Source organism: Melopsittacus undulatus, chromosome 2 (genome assembly GCF_012275295.1).
Source record: "Melopsittacus undulatus isolate bMelUnd1 chromosome 2, bMelUnd1.mat.Z, whole genome shotgun sequence".
NCBI lineage: Eukaryota > Metazoa > Chordata > Aves > Psittaciformes > Psittaculidae > Melopsittacus > Melopsittacus undulatus.
In genome coordinates this window covers 67,618,447-67,634,389 of record NC_047528.1, presented here as the reverse complement: position 1 = coordinate 67,634,389, position 15,943 = coordinate 67,618,447, and the positions used below count along the sequence as shown (strand labels likewise).

Genomic DNA, 15,943 nt, shown 5'->3' with positions numbered 1-15,943 from the left:
TCTCTCCACCCCCACCCCTTTGCTAGTGACTTCTTCCCTAAGCTTTTTCTGCTTTTGTGGATTGGGGGGGGGGGGGGAGTGGTGATGGCGTGCGATGGTGTTTTATAAATCCCTTGTCACAATTTATAAAGCTGTGCTAATCCAGTCTTAACAGGTGGTCCATTTTAGGTACGACCCCATGAGGGTTACATTAACAAAAGCTGTAGTTTTAGATTGGCTGGCTTATTTTTAGGTATTAGTGAGTTTTTAAATACTGAAATAATATTTTCAGGGCTTGCTTTTCTATGACGAATTTCTGCTGCGTGGAGTTCCCTCCCCTTAACCTCATGGCAGTAAAATGCTTTAACCTACTGAAGTAAAATTCCCCTTGCACTATAGTTGAAACAGGTAGGTCATACATATTTATTGTGGAGACCTAAATGATTGGAAACATCAAAAGTAAAAGATTAAATCTCACCTTTTGGGGATAATTGTATACTTGCTTAGTGTATATATACTAATATATTAGTGTATATATATTAATATATATATAATAAATAATATACATATATATAAATGCTTAGTGTATTGGGATATTCATCTGCATGTATTTTTTTAAGGTTTTACCAGTTCTGTACCCTATCAGTGCCCCAGACCCCTTTTCTGCATGCAGAGATCTATGGAAACACACACGTACTGGAGGGATAGAACTTTATGCTGCCCACCCGGTAGGGTATGTTTGGAGTTTAGCCAGCTCCAATCTAATAGCAGGACTGTGTCGTGTGTTAGGTGTCTAATAACTAGCCAAGTGCCTATTTTAGTTTGCGCTCACAAAAAAGATGGTTGAATATTTGGAAACAGCCCTCCTTCGCAAATCAACACAAGCCTGCAGTCCTTAGAACAGAACTTCCTGGACTAGCAGATGGCTGAGGTTTGGGGTCCCTCTAGGGCAGAGGGAACCTGCAGAAGACTGCTCACAGACATGTCTGGTCAGGTTTCAGACATCTCTGAAGACAGAGAGGTTCCACAGCCTTTCTGTTCGACCACCCTCACAATAGTGAAGTTTTTTTCTGCTGTTTATGTGGAATTTCATGTTTGTGCCCATTGCCCCCCTTGCCCTGTCACTGGGCATCAATGAGCAGAGTTGGCTCCATCATCTTTAGTGCCCTCATTAGTTACCTGTGTATGTGATCCCTCTGAGCCTTCTCTTCTTCAGGATGAACAGTTCCAGCTGCCTCAGCCTTTCCTCATAGGAAAGATGCTCCAATCCCGTACTTATTTTCGAGATCCATACCTGGACTCTTCCATACATCTCTCCATGTCCCTCCTGTACTGGAGAGCCCACCACTGGACCCAGCACTTCAGGTACATCTAACCCATGCTGAGTCGAGGAGTGGATCATCTCCCATTGGTAGTGTTCTGCCTCATGCAGCCCCACTGGCTGTTGGTCAGCTTCTTGTTCAGTAGGTCACTCAAGATAAGGAAAAAAACCTCAAACCCCACCTTCCATAGGTTAGGCTGTCTTCCTGTCTTGATTTGTCACCCAGACGGAGACAGCTCAGGTACATGTAAGGATTAACTGAACGTCTCAGAAGTAAATTTTAGTACTGGCTACTTCCTGAATTTGCGCATTGTGGAAATAAATTGTTGGTTATAACTTTGTGTGGTTGTTGAAGCTTGATAAAATTTACATAATTTTCTATGTGTGAGTGTTTTAGTAACTCATGCAAAGTTTCTAACTGAGGTCAGGAGTTGCTTGCTTCAGAAAGTTGATTATGGATCTATTGTTCTTTCTTCTTGTGACCTAAATGGTCTCTTCTTGGTCTGTGCTTTCATCTGTTTCTTTCACAGTGCAACAGTTTCTGACGCATGAGGATTTGTAAAGTACATTTCAGGCATTCACAAAAGACGGCCAGGAAGTGTTAGCCTGTTGCCAAATTTGCATTTGCTATATATCAGTCTAGAACCCAGTTTTAAAATTTTAAGACCACCATTCAAAACATGTTGGAAACTGGTGTTTATATAGGAATTTACAACATACATATAAATGTTTATTTTCTATCCTGATTTCTTCTAAAAATTACTTGTAAGTCCTTTTATGAGACTAAAATCCTCCAAAGGCTTGGTGGTTTCCTGACTTGAATTCCTAGTAGTTTCTTTGTGCAATGCCATGTATCTGGTATTGAATTGCACAGATAATTGAGGTAGGACCTGCACTGAAGGGAGGGTCAATGTTCTTCCTCGATACTGGTGAAAGAAATTTTTCTGTTACTGATGTGTGTGGAGTTGCAGTTCTAACAGTATGCTGTCTTTCATGCATGTATTAGAGAGAATATAAAACACAACAGGGCCTTCTGCAAGAAAGGTTGACAAGATTCCTGTTTACAATTAAATTTCAGGATATTAGAGGAACAGCCCACCTACAGGAACGGAGGATGTCAAGTTAGCTAACTCCTCTTTCGTCTGTGTCTTCAGCAACCAGTTCCTAAATCCCCACACAGCATCAGTCTGTACAGCTGGATTTACTTTGAAGAAATAGTCATTGATATAGCAAAGCACCTGGTCCTATATGTACAGCTCTGGAAGAATTTCCATGAGATTACATCCCAGACTTAGATTTGCTTTGATCTTCTGTACAGCTAGGGGATTTGGAAAAGAGAGATCCTTATTAATTAGCTGCAGAGAACAGTAACTGCAGAAGGCCCTTTTTTCTGTAGTTGTGTCCTTAAAGACTTACAATAGCTATTATAAACTGAAAATTGAAGGAACTTCTTTCAAGTTGTTTTGTACATTAAGTGGATGAGACAGGAATAGCAGGTATAGAAGCTGTGCTTTAAATTCAGGGATCTCAGCACTGGCATTGACTACTCATCTTTTTATACCTGTGTAAACAGAAAAATAAAAAAAGGAATTGTTCATGGCTTCATAAATGGTAAGTGGAAGATGCCTGGTGGAAAAAAAAAGTGTTTACAAGTTTTTCTTTCTAATACAGGGATTTTGGTTAGCGTTCCTGCCTTACAAAAGGGAAGTTTTCTGTTTTAACCTCCTGCAGAGAGAGAGATGCATAGTTATTACTTTATTTTTAATATACTTTAAAAATGCTCATTAAATGATATTATTATAGAGATGCAGTTAGCCAAAATTGCCATTAATCATATCTGTTCTCTTGTTTCAGGCGTTGAATCTGGCATATTCCAGCATCTACAGCAACTACAGGAATTTTGTTGGTCCCCCTCACTTCAAAGTCATCTGTAGACTTCTTGGGTATCAGGGTATTGCTGTGGTGATGGAGGAGCTGCTGAAAGTTGTCAAGAGCCTGGTAAGCTAATTGTCTTTCATTTTCTGCTATTCCAAATGGTTTCTGACAGGAAATGTCTCACGAAAAACAAAGTTAAAGTAAGATCCCTGGTAAGAGTAATTAAAATGTGACTTCCGTTGAAGTTCAGTATAAGTGTGTTTGAGATTACTCAATTTCTTGAGAGCAATAGAAGATGTGCCTCAGTATCCTGAGCAGTGTTTTGAAAACCTTGGATTCTTTATTGAAGGTGGATTTAATTTTTGGAGATCTATGCTGTTAAATCCTGGGTAAACTCTGGAAAAGTATGAGTGTTTCGAATTAGTTGATTTCAACTTAAAAGATTGTACCGTAAACTCACTTTTGCAATATTTTTCGAGAACAGCTGGAGTGTGCTTTCTACGTTGCCTAACCTTAGGGCTTTCATTAATAACATTGTTGACAGCTGACATCTTAATAACATGGAAGGTTTAATCTCTGTGCTGAATCTAGCAACGGATAGCATCAAAACAATTTAGAAGAGTGCTGAGACCAGATGTTGAAGAAGTTATCTGTACAGCCTGGGTATCTTACACTGGAAGGGGCCTTTTCTGTAGCAAGAAGGTTGAGGGCCTGCCAGTTCACTATATTATTAGTATCTGTGTATTTAGCCATAAGGCATTGCAGTAAAGTTTAAGCCAAATAAATTGGTTTTTCCTCCCTGTCCCTGTTGTCTGTAAGGAGCATGCTGTCAGAATAATCCAGCTGTACCAGGGGATAGCTGTGGTATTCATAATCTTACTTCAGACACTTGACACATTTGGCAGTTTGTTTACAGTAATTCCCACAGCGTTTTTGATGTTCTAGAAAGGCTGGAGCCTGCTTGAAGGGGTGCTGTGGTTTAATCATCAGAGAAGTAGGAAAACATGGATATTTTTAACAGTTTGTTTGTTTGGGGGGAATGTTATTTATTTAGGTGATAAATTTTCTCATTTCATTAAAGGAAGCAGTGAATGCTTGGCATTTATAAAGGAGGTTAAAAGACCTGGGGGTAGGTATCCTGCTGATGCCTATTGCAGATGCTCAGATGTAGAGACACAGATGTGAAATAGGTGTCTAGTGGAAGGACAGAAGTCTGACTGTAGGCTGAGACTGTGTCTTAACTGGCATGTCTGGAATAGCCAGTTTGAGCTGTTACAGACACACTTAATGCTAAGGGGTTTTCTGTTATTGCTGTCGAAAGGGTTCAAATGCAACTTTTTAACCCAGACTCTAAAAGTTGTTTAGATAATTGCCACAATCTGCAAGAGAAAACGTGATTTCCTGTTTTTTTACCTTCTTAACCTTAGCTCTTGTGCCACCCTTCCTGTAGGAAAAGGTGGCTAATGCCACGTGAAGGGAAGTGCAACTGTATTCATCTGAAAAAAAATTAATGACAGAATTAAATGCAAGATTTTTAGAGCTTGTTCAATTCATGTGTAGTTTGAATGCAAATTGTTGCAAAGTGTCTTAGTTCAATAACAGTGACGTGTTTACACACATCTGTTTTCTCTTAGTTACAAGGGACTATTCTTCAGTATGTCAAGACCCTAATGGAAGTGATGCCTAAGATCTGTAGGTTACCAAGACATGAGTATGGCTCTCCAGGTTAGTTCATGCTCTGTGTTACCATAGCAGCTTTAATAAGATGATACTGATCACTGTCTTCTGGATCATGTGTACCTCTGTCTTTCCCTCTCTCTTTCTCTCTCCTGATAACCAGAACTCAGTTTGGGTTTGTTGGGGTTTTTTATTGTTGTTGTTTGGTTTGGGGTTTTTTTCCATATAAGGATCAGTGAATGCTCTCTGAAAGTACTTTGTTAAGTTTTAAGACTTCTCTGCTTGGAGCAAGAGGAGGACAGTCTGTATATCAATAGCCTCACAACATAATTGATCTTGAGCTGGGAGGTTCACAATCATTTCTACTTCTGGTCTTTCTCATAAGCACACTGGGCTTTTCCCTCTGCAAGTTAGCCTCTCATACTTGTCTGTTTAAATGTCTTATTTAGATAACCCTGCTTCTCTGGAAAAGCCACTGTTCCCTCTTCTTTTGCCCTTATCAACTGTAAGATAAAAGGAGTGATACTGCTGAGAGGCAAACTGGTCCTGCCAAAATAGTCATGTCTGAGGCTTGTGTGGGGTGCATCTTAGCCACTTAACAGGAGGTGTGACAGTTGCAGAAGAAGAAATCACTTTGACAGCTGCTTGCCACTATGCAGAAATAATTGGCTAATTAGTATTTATCACATTGTTCACTGAAATTCTGAAACTGCTTCCCCCTTCAAAATATTCCTCCTCCACAATTTCTAATTAACACAAATTAATCCCTCCATGTGCCACCCACCTCCTGAGTATATCTTTATTTTTCCAGAGTTGCTTAGGTTTATTAAATGCCACTCCAGCTGGAATGAGGTTAGTTTTTTTTTTCCTCTTCCCACAGCTTGCTTGACGCTCATTACCAATATTAAACGACATCAAGGACTTACTAAGTGTTTCCTTCCTGTTTTTTTTTTTCCCCTGGAGCATAGAAATGGATGAATCATTGTACTTAGCAGCATAAAAATACTCTAGCTGAGGTTTTTAGCCACTCATTAAGGTCTGACCACAAAAGCAGTAGGTGTTCTCAAATATAGGTTATGCATCACCAAGGTCTTGATGCTACAGGTGACATTAGGAAGTTCATAGTCTCTTGACAGAAATCATCACCTTTAAGGAAAAAATATTTGGCAGGAGATGCCCGGGGACTTATGCTGAAACTTTCTCTTGAGGTTACAAGGCAATCCATCCTATAGGAAAGGCAAAACTTGTGCAATGGTGACCTTCACAGAATTAATTAAAACATTCTGAAATTCTTTACCACTTTCCTATTTTGTAGAGATCACAAACCATTTTGACCTCATAATTACTCTCACAAAGGAAATCCTGTATGTTTAGAGGTCTACTGTACCGAGAGATGAGAGTAACTCTTGGCTTTATGATGGAAAATCATAGCAACTAGAATTGGACTATATCTCAAAACTCCACCTGCTCTTCTTCTTGACTGTCTCTGTTCCCAACAGGTTTTGTCCTGACATGTGTATTTTTCCTATTCTTAACTATTTCTAACAGTGGATACTTCCCAGAGTCTCTTCCCAGAAATAGCAGAGCCTTTATCGCACTGCCATGCCACCTCTCCCTTTCCTTTCAAAGACGCTAGAAAGAAGGGGCATGTGGAAGCTCAGGGCATGTCCATCCCTCTCACATCACTGAAGAATCGTATTGTGCTCTCTGACGCCTTCTCATCATGGAGCTCTCTGTCCTTGGTGCAGCTCTGACTGGCAATGGAAAATGTTTTCTGCAACAGGGACGTGCTGTAGATTTTAGCCCTCATCTGGTATCTTGAGAGGAACTGCCAGATTGCGGAAGGACAGGCTCAAGACATGCTTGATTTGAATCACTGCCCTCTTCTTTCCACATTAAATTCTCCTCTTTAGCAGTCTTTGCTACACCTTGTTTACTTGGTTCACCACAGAAAATGCAAGCTAATACATGTCAACTGCCTCCTAAAGCTTCCTGCAGAAGTTAGTAGTTGTAGTAGCAAGTCTGAGTGCTATGCTTCTATTCTTTCATAACAAATCATTTAATCACACTTCCTGGACTGGCACTACCTACACATAGAGAGCAAAACTGTGATTTCAATCTACAGACTAAATGTGTAGATTCTCATCTGTCTTGACGTACTATGTATTTATCAATACAGAATTATTTTCTTGAGTCCATTCTCCACATGCAAAACAATTAAAGTATGCTCACTAAGTAAGCCTCTAGCTACTTCATGCACTTCAGACTTTTCCTTTGGAGAGCTTTGTTTGGACTCTCTTGATTGCAATTCCTTAAGCCCTACACAATCAGTCCTCTAGACTTGTGGATTTCTAAACGGTGATTTATTCCAGCTAAAAGGAGCAGGGTACAGACAGTGGCATCAGAGTCGTTCAGGACTCCTGCTTGCCAATGGGTTTGTTTCCATAGGAACAGTCTAAAGCAGTGGGGAGCTTGCTCATCTGGTAGTCATAAAAATATTTGTCTAAAAATACATTAAGCATAGAATTCTTAAAGGGACCTTTTAAAGGAATATTGGCCTCTAAGAGCTTAAACTTGAAATTTCATCTTGTAGGTAACATTTTCTTCTGCTGCTTCTCAAGTATTTGAATATGGCATTCCTGATTGGATAAATGAGTATTTCATGTCCTGCCACTGTGAAGTGGTGGACACAATGAGAAATCTCGTTTGTCAGCTCTGTTGTGAGATGAAGCTTAGACTTTTGTCACTGCGTATCAAGCCTCCAAAAGAAAGTTTTGGAAAAAATCAATGAGCTTATTAGTAAGATACAAACTTGATGACAAAGTAGCCTTATTGTGTATTTTTCTTAAGTATAGCATTCCCAGAATTCTTCCTAAACAAAATAAATAAAAAAAAAAATAATAAAAAAGAAACAAAACAGCAAAAGCTGCTGCAGGGCAAAACACTTATTACACCATGCCATGATCTCTTCAAATCCCATGTCTTCTCACAGCAGTCTGGGGAAGCCTCCCAGTGCCCCATACTGTTGGCTGCTGTGTTCCTATCTCTCTGTGGGCTGTGTTGCTGTTGAACATTTGAGCTGCTTCAGCATGGTAACCTGGCAAAACAGTCTTCCACCCTCCTTTTTCTGCAATATTTCAGGGCAGAGCCTAATAGGAACTCAAGCTAGCCTGGGCTGGGAAGCATCTTGGAGGGTGGTAGTAGCTAGAAGCTGCAGGGAAATCATCATAGTTTTACAGGAAGGGCTAGTAATGCTTCCTGTTATCCCAGGGTTTTGATCAAATTTGGACAAGTAGGAGAATAAGTTAATTTCCTGGTGGGGGCACGATGGCTTGAGTCCTCTTAGGGAAGAATGCAAAGGGAATTTTCTGGAACCTGTCCATTGGAGAGCCAAAGAAGTATTTGTAGCTAGCATCTGAAGGTCTGTACGAAAGTGAACATAAACCAAAGATCAATATAGCACCCAGTTTTGGTATTGCAGATAAGCAGATTTTATGTGACAGTAGTCAAGTCAGTACTCTGCAGAAAATAACCCAAAATTATTAGGGTTAAAAGACCAAGACCTCTCTTCAAGATTCTGTTTGCTATTAGTCAGCAATTCAGTTCTAGAATAAATAGCTATTTCTTTGTCCTGATCTTTTAGGTACCAGAATTGCTACAAGCTCTGGAATGTGCTTGATTGGACTTGTAGGTGTGACTTGAGGCTATTTTATAGAAAAATGAAAGGTGACCAAAGTGAAGAAATCCAAGCAGCTTTGCATTGCATGTGTTAATTTGGTCTGACTTCCTGGATTCATTAGTGTACAGACTGCACAGCTGAAACTTGGCACTGCTGTTTGAGTGCTGTTGAGCTAGGATTTTGGAAGCAAAGATGGAACCTAATCCTTGACTAATCTATGCTTTACTGGATCTATCTTGTATCAGCAGCATTTGCTTCTGTTGAGATCTGTGTAAATCAGAAACCGGTATTATAAGATCGATTATTATGACATCTAATGTCATCCCATCTGCAGGAATAGAAGGTTTTAATTAAAATTGCTTTCTTGCAGAGGAGTAAAAAACCTTGATTCATTTGCATTGCAAAATGCTATGTATATAGAACTAATTTATTAACTTATGGATTGTACCCACAAATAAAATTAGGGGAAGGAGGAAGTTCACATCCAGTAAAATTAACCTTCCTAAGACACTTGTTCTTTTTCCAGGGCTTCAGTATGCATGAGTAGTTGTTCATAAAAATTGTTATTTTGGAAGTGCAATCAGGAATGACATTGTTCATATATTAATGAAAACACGATGATGTATTTCTGCCACAGGACTCTGTTGGGGGGCAGATCATGCTTTTGGTGTAATTTCTGTTCATCAGAAATAGCCTGTGTTGCTCTGTAAACTTCCATCTGTTTTGCCAGTAAATCAAGCCCTTCATCTAAGGGCAAATGGAACAACTGCATGCTAAATACTGGGTGTCAGATTTTCAAAATAGTGACAAATTTGTTGATGGATGTACATGTGTGGGTGTGTGTATTTATATATTTGTATATGGAGACAGGGGCTTTGGGTGAAGAAATAAGAATCTTTGTTAAAGAGTTTGAAAGGAATTCAGTCACCTGGAGTAGCTGTAAAAGACAATGCGTAAGTTTTATGGTATGAACCTCAAGGCTCTTAGACTTCAGTTATCATGCTGCTTTTGGGTGGACTTACTGTCTTGCTTTGGCTCCAGTTGCACCTTCAGTATGAGTTTCATATTGTTGGACACAATCCTCTGTGTTGCTCATGATTTCTCTCTGTGCCATCCTGCTCCTTTATATTTGCTGTAGATGGCGTGGGTTATTCCCAGGATTTCATGGCCCATGGAACATGGATAAAATTTTCTTGTCATCTTTCCGGACATCAATCTGTTTTCTCAAATTCCCCATAAAATCCACAAGTTTGAAGGGAGTTTGACACACACACCACACACACACCCCTTGCCCCCCCCCGTTTTCCATCCCTGTTCATGACTGATAGTTGTTTCCTTGTTGCAGTAGCAAAATCATTCTTGCTGCTCTACTCAGCTTCTATTTCTCACCAAGTTGATCCCCACTCACCATAAAAGCTAAAGGGAAAAAGATCTCCATGTCTGTCCTTACTGCCAGTATCCTACTTGCTCAGGGTGTGCTTTCTCTCCATGTGACTATGTAGAGAAGGCTACAGTTCCTCACTGTTTTGTGGGGAGTGTTCCAGCCCTTCTGTTGGTTCACCATCAATCTTCATGTACACACCATGGATAATAAGAACAGAAGCACTGACAGATACTCGAGTTTGATATCCTTGTGGCACAGACCCAAGTCCAGGATAACACAATGGACTTTTGTTTCCAGAAGGTCTTGGTATGAGGAAAATGTTTGACTTGACTTTTAACAGTTGATCCTTAGAAGACCTTTCCTGCTGGGCTTGGAAGCCCTTCCATCAGCAGAGAAAAACACAAAGGAAATACTAGGGTGTGTAAGTAAAACACATGTAGGCTTGTGGTAAAGCTTGCTTCAGTTCCCTCACTTCACTTTTTTTCTTTTTCCTAGCATCAATTTTTTTTGTGAAAAAATTTCTGCCATATCAGTCTGCCTTTTCAATCTCATCTTTAAAATACGAATCACAGTATTTAGCACTACAGCATCCCATTGCCACAGTGGGCAGGTGTGTTCAAACGACAAGCACTAATGCTCACTGCTGCTCAAATACCTTGCAATTGCAATTGGGAATTGCAATTGGCCTTTGTAATACAGTGTTGGATGGGCGCCAACAGTGTTTTCCAGAGCTTTTGCATTATGTAGGGAGTTGGTGATGTGCTGGCATGACTTGTTTGCATTTTAGCTAGATTTAAATGTGTTTCCTTTGAATAAATCAAGCTCAGCAAGCACTCACTGCACCTGACCTTTCTTCATCGGTTTGTCAGTCTGTTTTCTTATTGAGTTGCTAAACTACTAAAGTTAGGTCTGAAATTTCTCTCCACTGAATGCATGTGGGAACACTCATTGACTGTAAATTTTCTATTGACCAGCAGTTCATTGAGATATAACAGAGCCAGCCCTGCACCCCCTCACCATGCACTTTACTGTTGTTCATGTTACTAATTTTAATGATGTGAGGCTTTCTGTAGAAATGTGTGGGTTAGCTACGCAGTTCCCTCATTTCCTGTAAGTTTTCATGTTCCTCTGCTGAATCTGAGGGATTTCCTTGGAATTTATATGCTCCAGGCTGTATTTTATGTTTGTGCACTCCCCTCTCAGCCTTCGCCTTGTTGCCTGAATACCAAAGTCTAATCTGCATGGGAAGTATTCATCAGTTGTGTCCAAGGAACAAATGGGAAGGTGGTGGGGGGCATCTGTGCTCTCTTTTGTTGTCTCCTCTAATTGCTTTAGATGTGGTTGGGTGGAGATTTAACCGTCTGACTTAATTCAGTGGAAATGAGCTGCCGTATGTAGTATAGCAATTCAAAAGCTTTGCGTGATGTATTTTCTTCTGACATCAGTCAAGGCTTTGGGTGGCTTTCTAAAAGGGCCAGGCTTGTGCAGCCAGATGGAAAAATGCTGATAAAAAATAACTTGTAGGAAGCCAGAGAGCTGTCTGACCTACTGTAGCTCTCTGCTCTTCCTGATCTGTCCTGCACATTGCTTTAGCCTCTGCAGTGCTAACCAGATCAGGTCTCCATAGCAGCTGCCAAGCCTGGGGCTTCCTGAGTTTGTCTCTTTCCACGGGACTGAGCAGTCTTTCTGGGGCTGGGTAAAGGAGCTGGAAATCCACCAACATGTTACATGCCAACGTTGTTTGGGAGAAGTTTGAAAAAGACATGTTTATGTAAATTATGTGGTTTTGAAAATCATAATTTTAGCAGTTTTTTAACAGCTTTTGGTAAAACTTTGACAGGAACAGTGTTCCGGCTGTGCTTGTCAGCAGGATCTATATACCCGTGCCAGCAGAGCCTGAATAGTGATATCTGTATTTAACAGTTTTGTGAGGCTGCAGATCACCTCTGGCCATTTGTGGCACTGTCAGAGTCATAGGACACCACCCCTGTTCCCTGTATCTTCAATGGAAGCTCCTCGATTCCTCTGTCATCCTTGTAAATAACAGCTGTGACTTCAACATGTTGGGTGATGCAGCATGTTGGGGGACAGAGGCTGGCACAGGACTAATACTAGACAAGAGCCCTCGTCTCTCTTCCTGCTCCTGCAGTCTATGTCTCACAGTGGCTTCCTTTTCCAGGAGTGAGAAGCCAGGCACTGCTGGCTTTAACACTTCATGACCTCTGATCTTTAATGTATTTAAATACTTTCCTCTAGGCTGCACGCCTGGAGATAAAGAAATCTCATGTGTTGGATACATGGAGAGAGAACTCTAAACCCACACCCTCGGTTAGTTGGGCTCTGATACAGTATATGTATACGGTAAATGTATGCATGATCAGTGCAAGCTTTGAATAGGCAAATTGGTTAGAAAATTGGAGTGCTTTGGAGGTAGACAAAAAAATTAGTCCTGATTTGTATGCCTCTGAGCTGCGTGGCCAGAGTCTGCCTTCCCTCGGTAACAGACATGCCTGTGTGATAGTCAATACATTTCATTTTGGCTCCTTAAATGGAATACTTTTGCTTCTGATTTCAGGTATCTTGGAGTTTTTTCACCATCAGTTGAAGGACATTGTTGAATATGCAGAACTGAAGACTGTTTGCTTCCAGAATTTGCGGGAAGTGGGAAATGCTGTCCTGTTTTGCCTCCTCATTGAACAGAGTCTGGTAGGTGCCGGCTGTGCTGATTTAAAACCTGTCTCTAACAATTTACTCTCTGATTGCTGTTACTAACGTCATAAATAACAAGATTGAAATCTTCAAGTTTGTATTGCTGACAGATGGATAGAAAAAGTTCCCTGCTCTGATCTCTCACAGTGAGAAATGCAGGGGCTTTAATGTGGGCGAGACAGCAGTGATGCCTGACTTTGCTGGGTGAGAGACTTTGCCCCTTCTGTGTAACCTGAGGGTTATTTCCCAAGGTGGGTATCTCCAGAGAGAAGACTTCGACCCCAGAGGGCAGGGAAACCCCACATCCTGAGGCAGCGAGAGGCACCGAGGAAGCCTCCAGCTCTCTCCAGGCCTTGCCCAAGAGCCGCAGCTCCGCTGAGGCGGGAGCACCGCGTGGCGCGGCAGTTGGCGCCGGCAGCGTGAGCAGGCAGCGGGAGGGGCGGGTTGGGGATCGCTCGCCTCAGGGCAGGGCCCAGTCTGGGAGCTCTGCTCGGGCTGCCCCGGCCGTGGCAGCGGCGGCACCGGACAGAGCCGGTGAGAGGGGAGGCTGCAGTGCGGAGCTCGGGGTGCAGAGAGAGCCTGCACTGGGCTCTTGAGGAGAGGGTGCACAATGGGCAGGGCTGCACTCGGTGCACCCTGGTGGGGGTGCTCCTGCAGCAGGGGCTGAGCTGCGGGGCGCTGTCAGTACCTGAAAGGTGTCGGGAGGTGAGAGGGAGCTGGGCTGCTTGCTCCAGGCCCAAACTGTGCAGGGGCCACAAGCGTCCATCGTAGTGCATCCAGAAAGGAGGAGGGTGTTAATCCAGGAAGCTGGGACCTGGTAACAAAAAAAGCCATCAAGGTGATCAATCAACAGAGAGTTTGTGGGTTAGGGTCAAAGGAAGAACAGCCATGGGAGACATTACTGTGGGGATCTGTTACAAACTGCCTGATCAGGAAGACTCTGGGGGGGAAGTGCTCTATGGACAGGAGCAGCCTCACACTTGCAGGCCCTTGTTCTCATGGGAGACTTCAACCACCCTGACATCTGTTGGAGGAACGGTGCACCCCAGCACAAGCAATCCAGGAGGTTCCTCAATTGTGTGGAAGACAACTTCCTCTTGTAAGTAATAGGGGAGCTGACAAGCAGAGGTGCCATGCTTGACCTCGTGCTCACCAACAAGAAGGGCCTGGTTGGAAATGTGACTCTGCAGGCAGCCTTGGATGCAGCTATCATGAGATGGTTGAGTTTGAGATCCTCAGGACAGTGAGAAGAGCGTGCAGCAAGGTCACTGCCCTGGACTTCAAGAGAGCAGACTTTGGGCTCTTCAGGAACCTCCTTAGTAAGGTTCCATGGGATATAGCCCTAGAGGGCAGTGGGGCCCAAGACTGTTGGTTGATATTCAAGGATCACCTGCTACAAGCTCAGGAGTGTTGCATTCCAACTAGAAGGAAGTGCAGCAGGAGGGCCAGGAGACCACCTTGGATGGATAAGGAGCTGCTGAGGAAGCCTGCAGGGAAAAAAGAAGCTTATACAAGGTGGAAGCAAGGACAGGCAGCCTGGGAAGAATACAGGGATGTTGTCTGGGAAGCTAGGGACCAGGTTAGGAAAGATGAGGCCCAGTTAGAATTAAATGTGGCAAGGGATGTGAGAGATAACAGGAAGGGATTCTGTAGTTACATTGCAAATAAAAGACAGACTAGGGACAATGTGGGCCCTCTCCGGAAGCTACCACAAGAACTGGCTACCCTGGATTTGGAGAAGGCTGAGGTTCTGAATGACTTCTTTGCTCAGTCTTCACTGGCAAATGCTCTGACCACACCACCCAAGTCTTGGAAGGCAGACACAGGGACTGTGAGAATGAAGACCTTAGGCTCACTGTAGGAGAGGATCTGGTTTGAGACCATCTTAAGAACATGAATGTGCTCAAGTCCATGGGACCTGATGAAATCCATCTGTGGGTCCTGAAGGAGCTGGCGAATGAAGTTGCAAAGCCACTGTCCATCATATTTGAAAAATCATGGCAGTCAGGTGAAGTTCCTGACAATGGGAAAAAGGGAAATATAACCCCCATTTTCAAAAAGGGGGATATGGATGAGCCAGGGAACTACAGACCAGTCAGTCTCACCTCTGTGCTGAGCAGATTCTTCTGGAAAGCGTGCTAAGGCACATGAAAAACAACCAGGTGGCTGGTGACAGCCAGCACGGTTTTACTAAAGGCAAAGCAAGCCTGAGTAATGTGGTGGCCTTCTATGATGGGGCTACCGAACTGATGGACAGGGGTAGAGCAGTTGATGTCATCTACCTGGACTTGTGCAAAGCGTTTGACACTGTCCCGCACAACATCCTTGTCTCTAAATTGGAGAGACATCAATTTGATGGATGGACCACTCGGTGGACAAAGAACAGCCAACCGTATTCTGGGCTGCATCAAAAGGAGTGTGACCAGCAGGTCGGAGGAGGTGATCCTGCCCCTCAACACAAAAAGGACATGGAGCTGTTGGAACAAGTCCAGAGGAGGCCACGAGGATGATCAGGGGACTGGAGCACCTCCCGTATGAGGACAGGCTGAGAAAGTTGGAGCTGTTCAGCCTGGAGAAGAGAAGGCTGTGTGGAGACCTCATAGCAGCCTTCCAGTATCTGAAGGGGGCCTACAGGGATGCTGGAGAGGGACTGTCCATTAGGGACTGTAGCAATAAGACAAAGGGGAATGGGTTGAAACTTAAACAGGGAAAATTCAGGTTAGATATAAGGAAGAGGTTGTTTACTGTGAGGGTGGTGAGGCACTGGAATGGGTTGCCTGGGGAAGTTGTGAATGCTCCATCCCTAGCAGTGTTCAAGGCCAGGCTGGATGGAGCCTTGGGTGACATGGTTTAGTGTGAGGTGTCCCTGCCCACGGCAGGTGGGTTGGAACTAGATTGTATTAAGGCCCTTTCCAACCATAACTATTTTATGTTTCTGTGTTAAGACCTTCATTGTAAATTATGATCACATATAGCATTCCTGCAGTCAGTCACAGGATGGCTACTCTCTTTATGTCAGTGTGTTGTGTTGTTGTATGCTTGTTACTCCTGTTGCCATCTGCCAACATCAAAAAGTTAATGTGGACATCCTTCTTGGTGCTTGGATGGGTGACAGTGGCTCTGCCAGATATTAACCTGTCCTAGTTTGAACAAAGTTGTGAAACGTGCCCAGTGTCTTCCTATATGCCTGGACTCTACCTTACAGCATGCAAAGCTGCCTGCTTCTGAGAACATGGTGCTACAATTGCTCTTTATTCCTACCTCTAGTTTTCCCATTGTTCTTCCACATTATTACTATCTGAACAAAATGGCCAGATGT

At 42.8% G+C, this 15,943-nt stretch overlaps 1 protein-coding gene across 1 annotated transcript in view; it reads left to right on the top strand.

Annotated features, from left to right (window-relative positions):
• Positions 1-15,943, top strand: part of CYFIP1 (cytoplasmic FMR1 interacting protein 1) — a 78,904-nt gene that overhangs the window by 57,252 nt on the left and 5,709 nt on the right. The window contains exons 24-26 of the mRNA XM_034071142.1: positions 3,155-3,298; positions 4,810-4,900; positions 12,491-12,621. Coding sequence (XP_033927033.1) covers positions 3,155-3,298; positions 4,810-4,900; positions 12,491-12,621 — 366 coding nt within the window. The remainder of the gene's footprint in view (positions 1-3,154; positions 3,299-4,809; positions 4,901-12,490; positions 12,622-15,943) is intronic.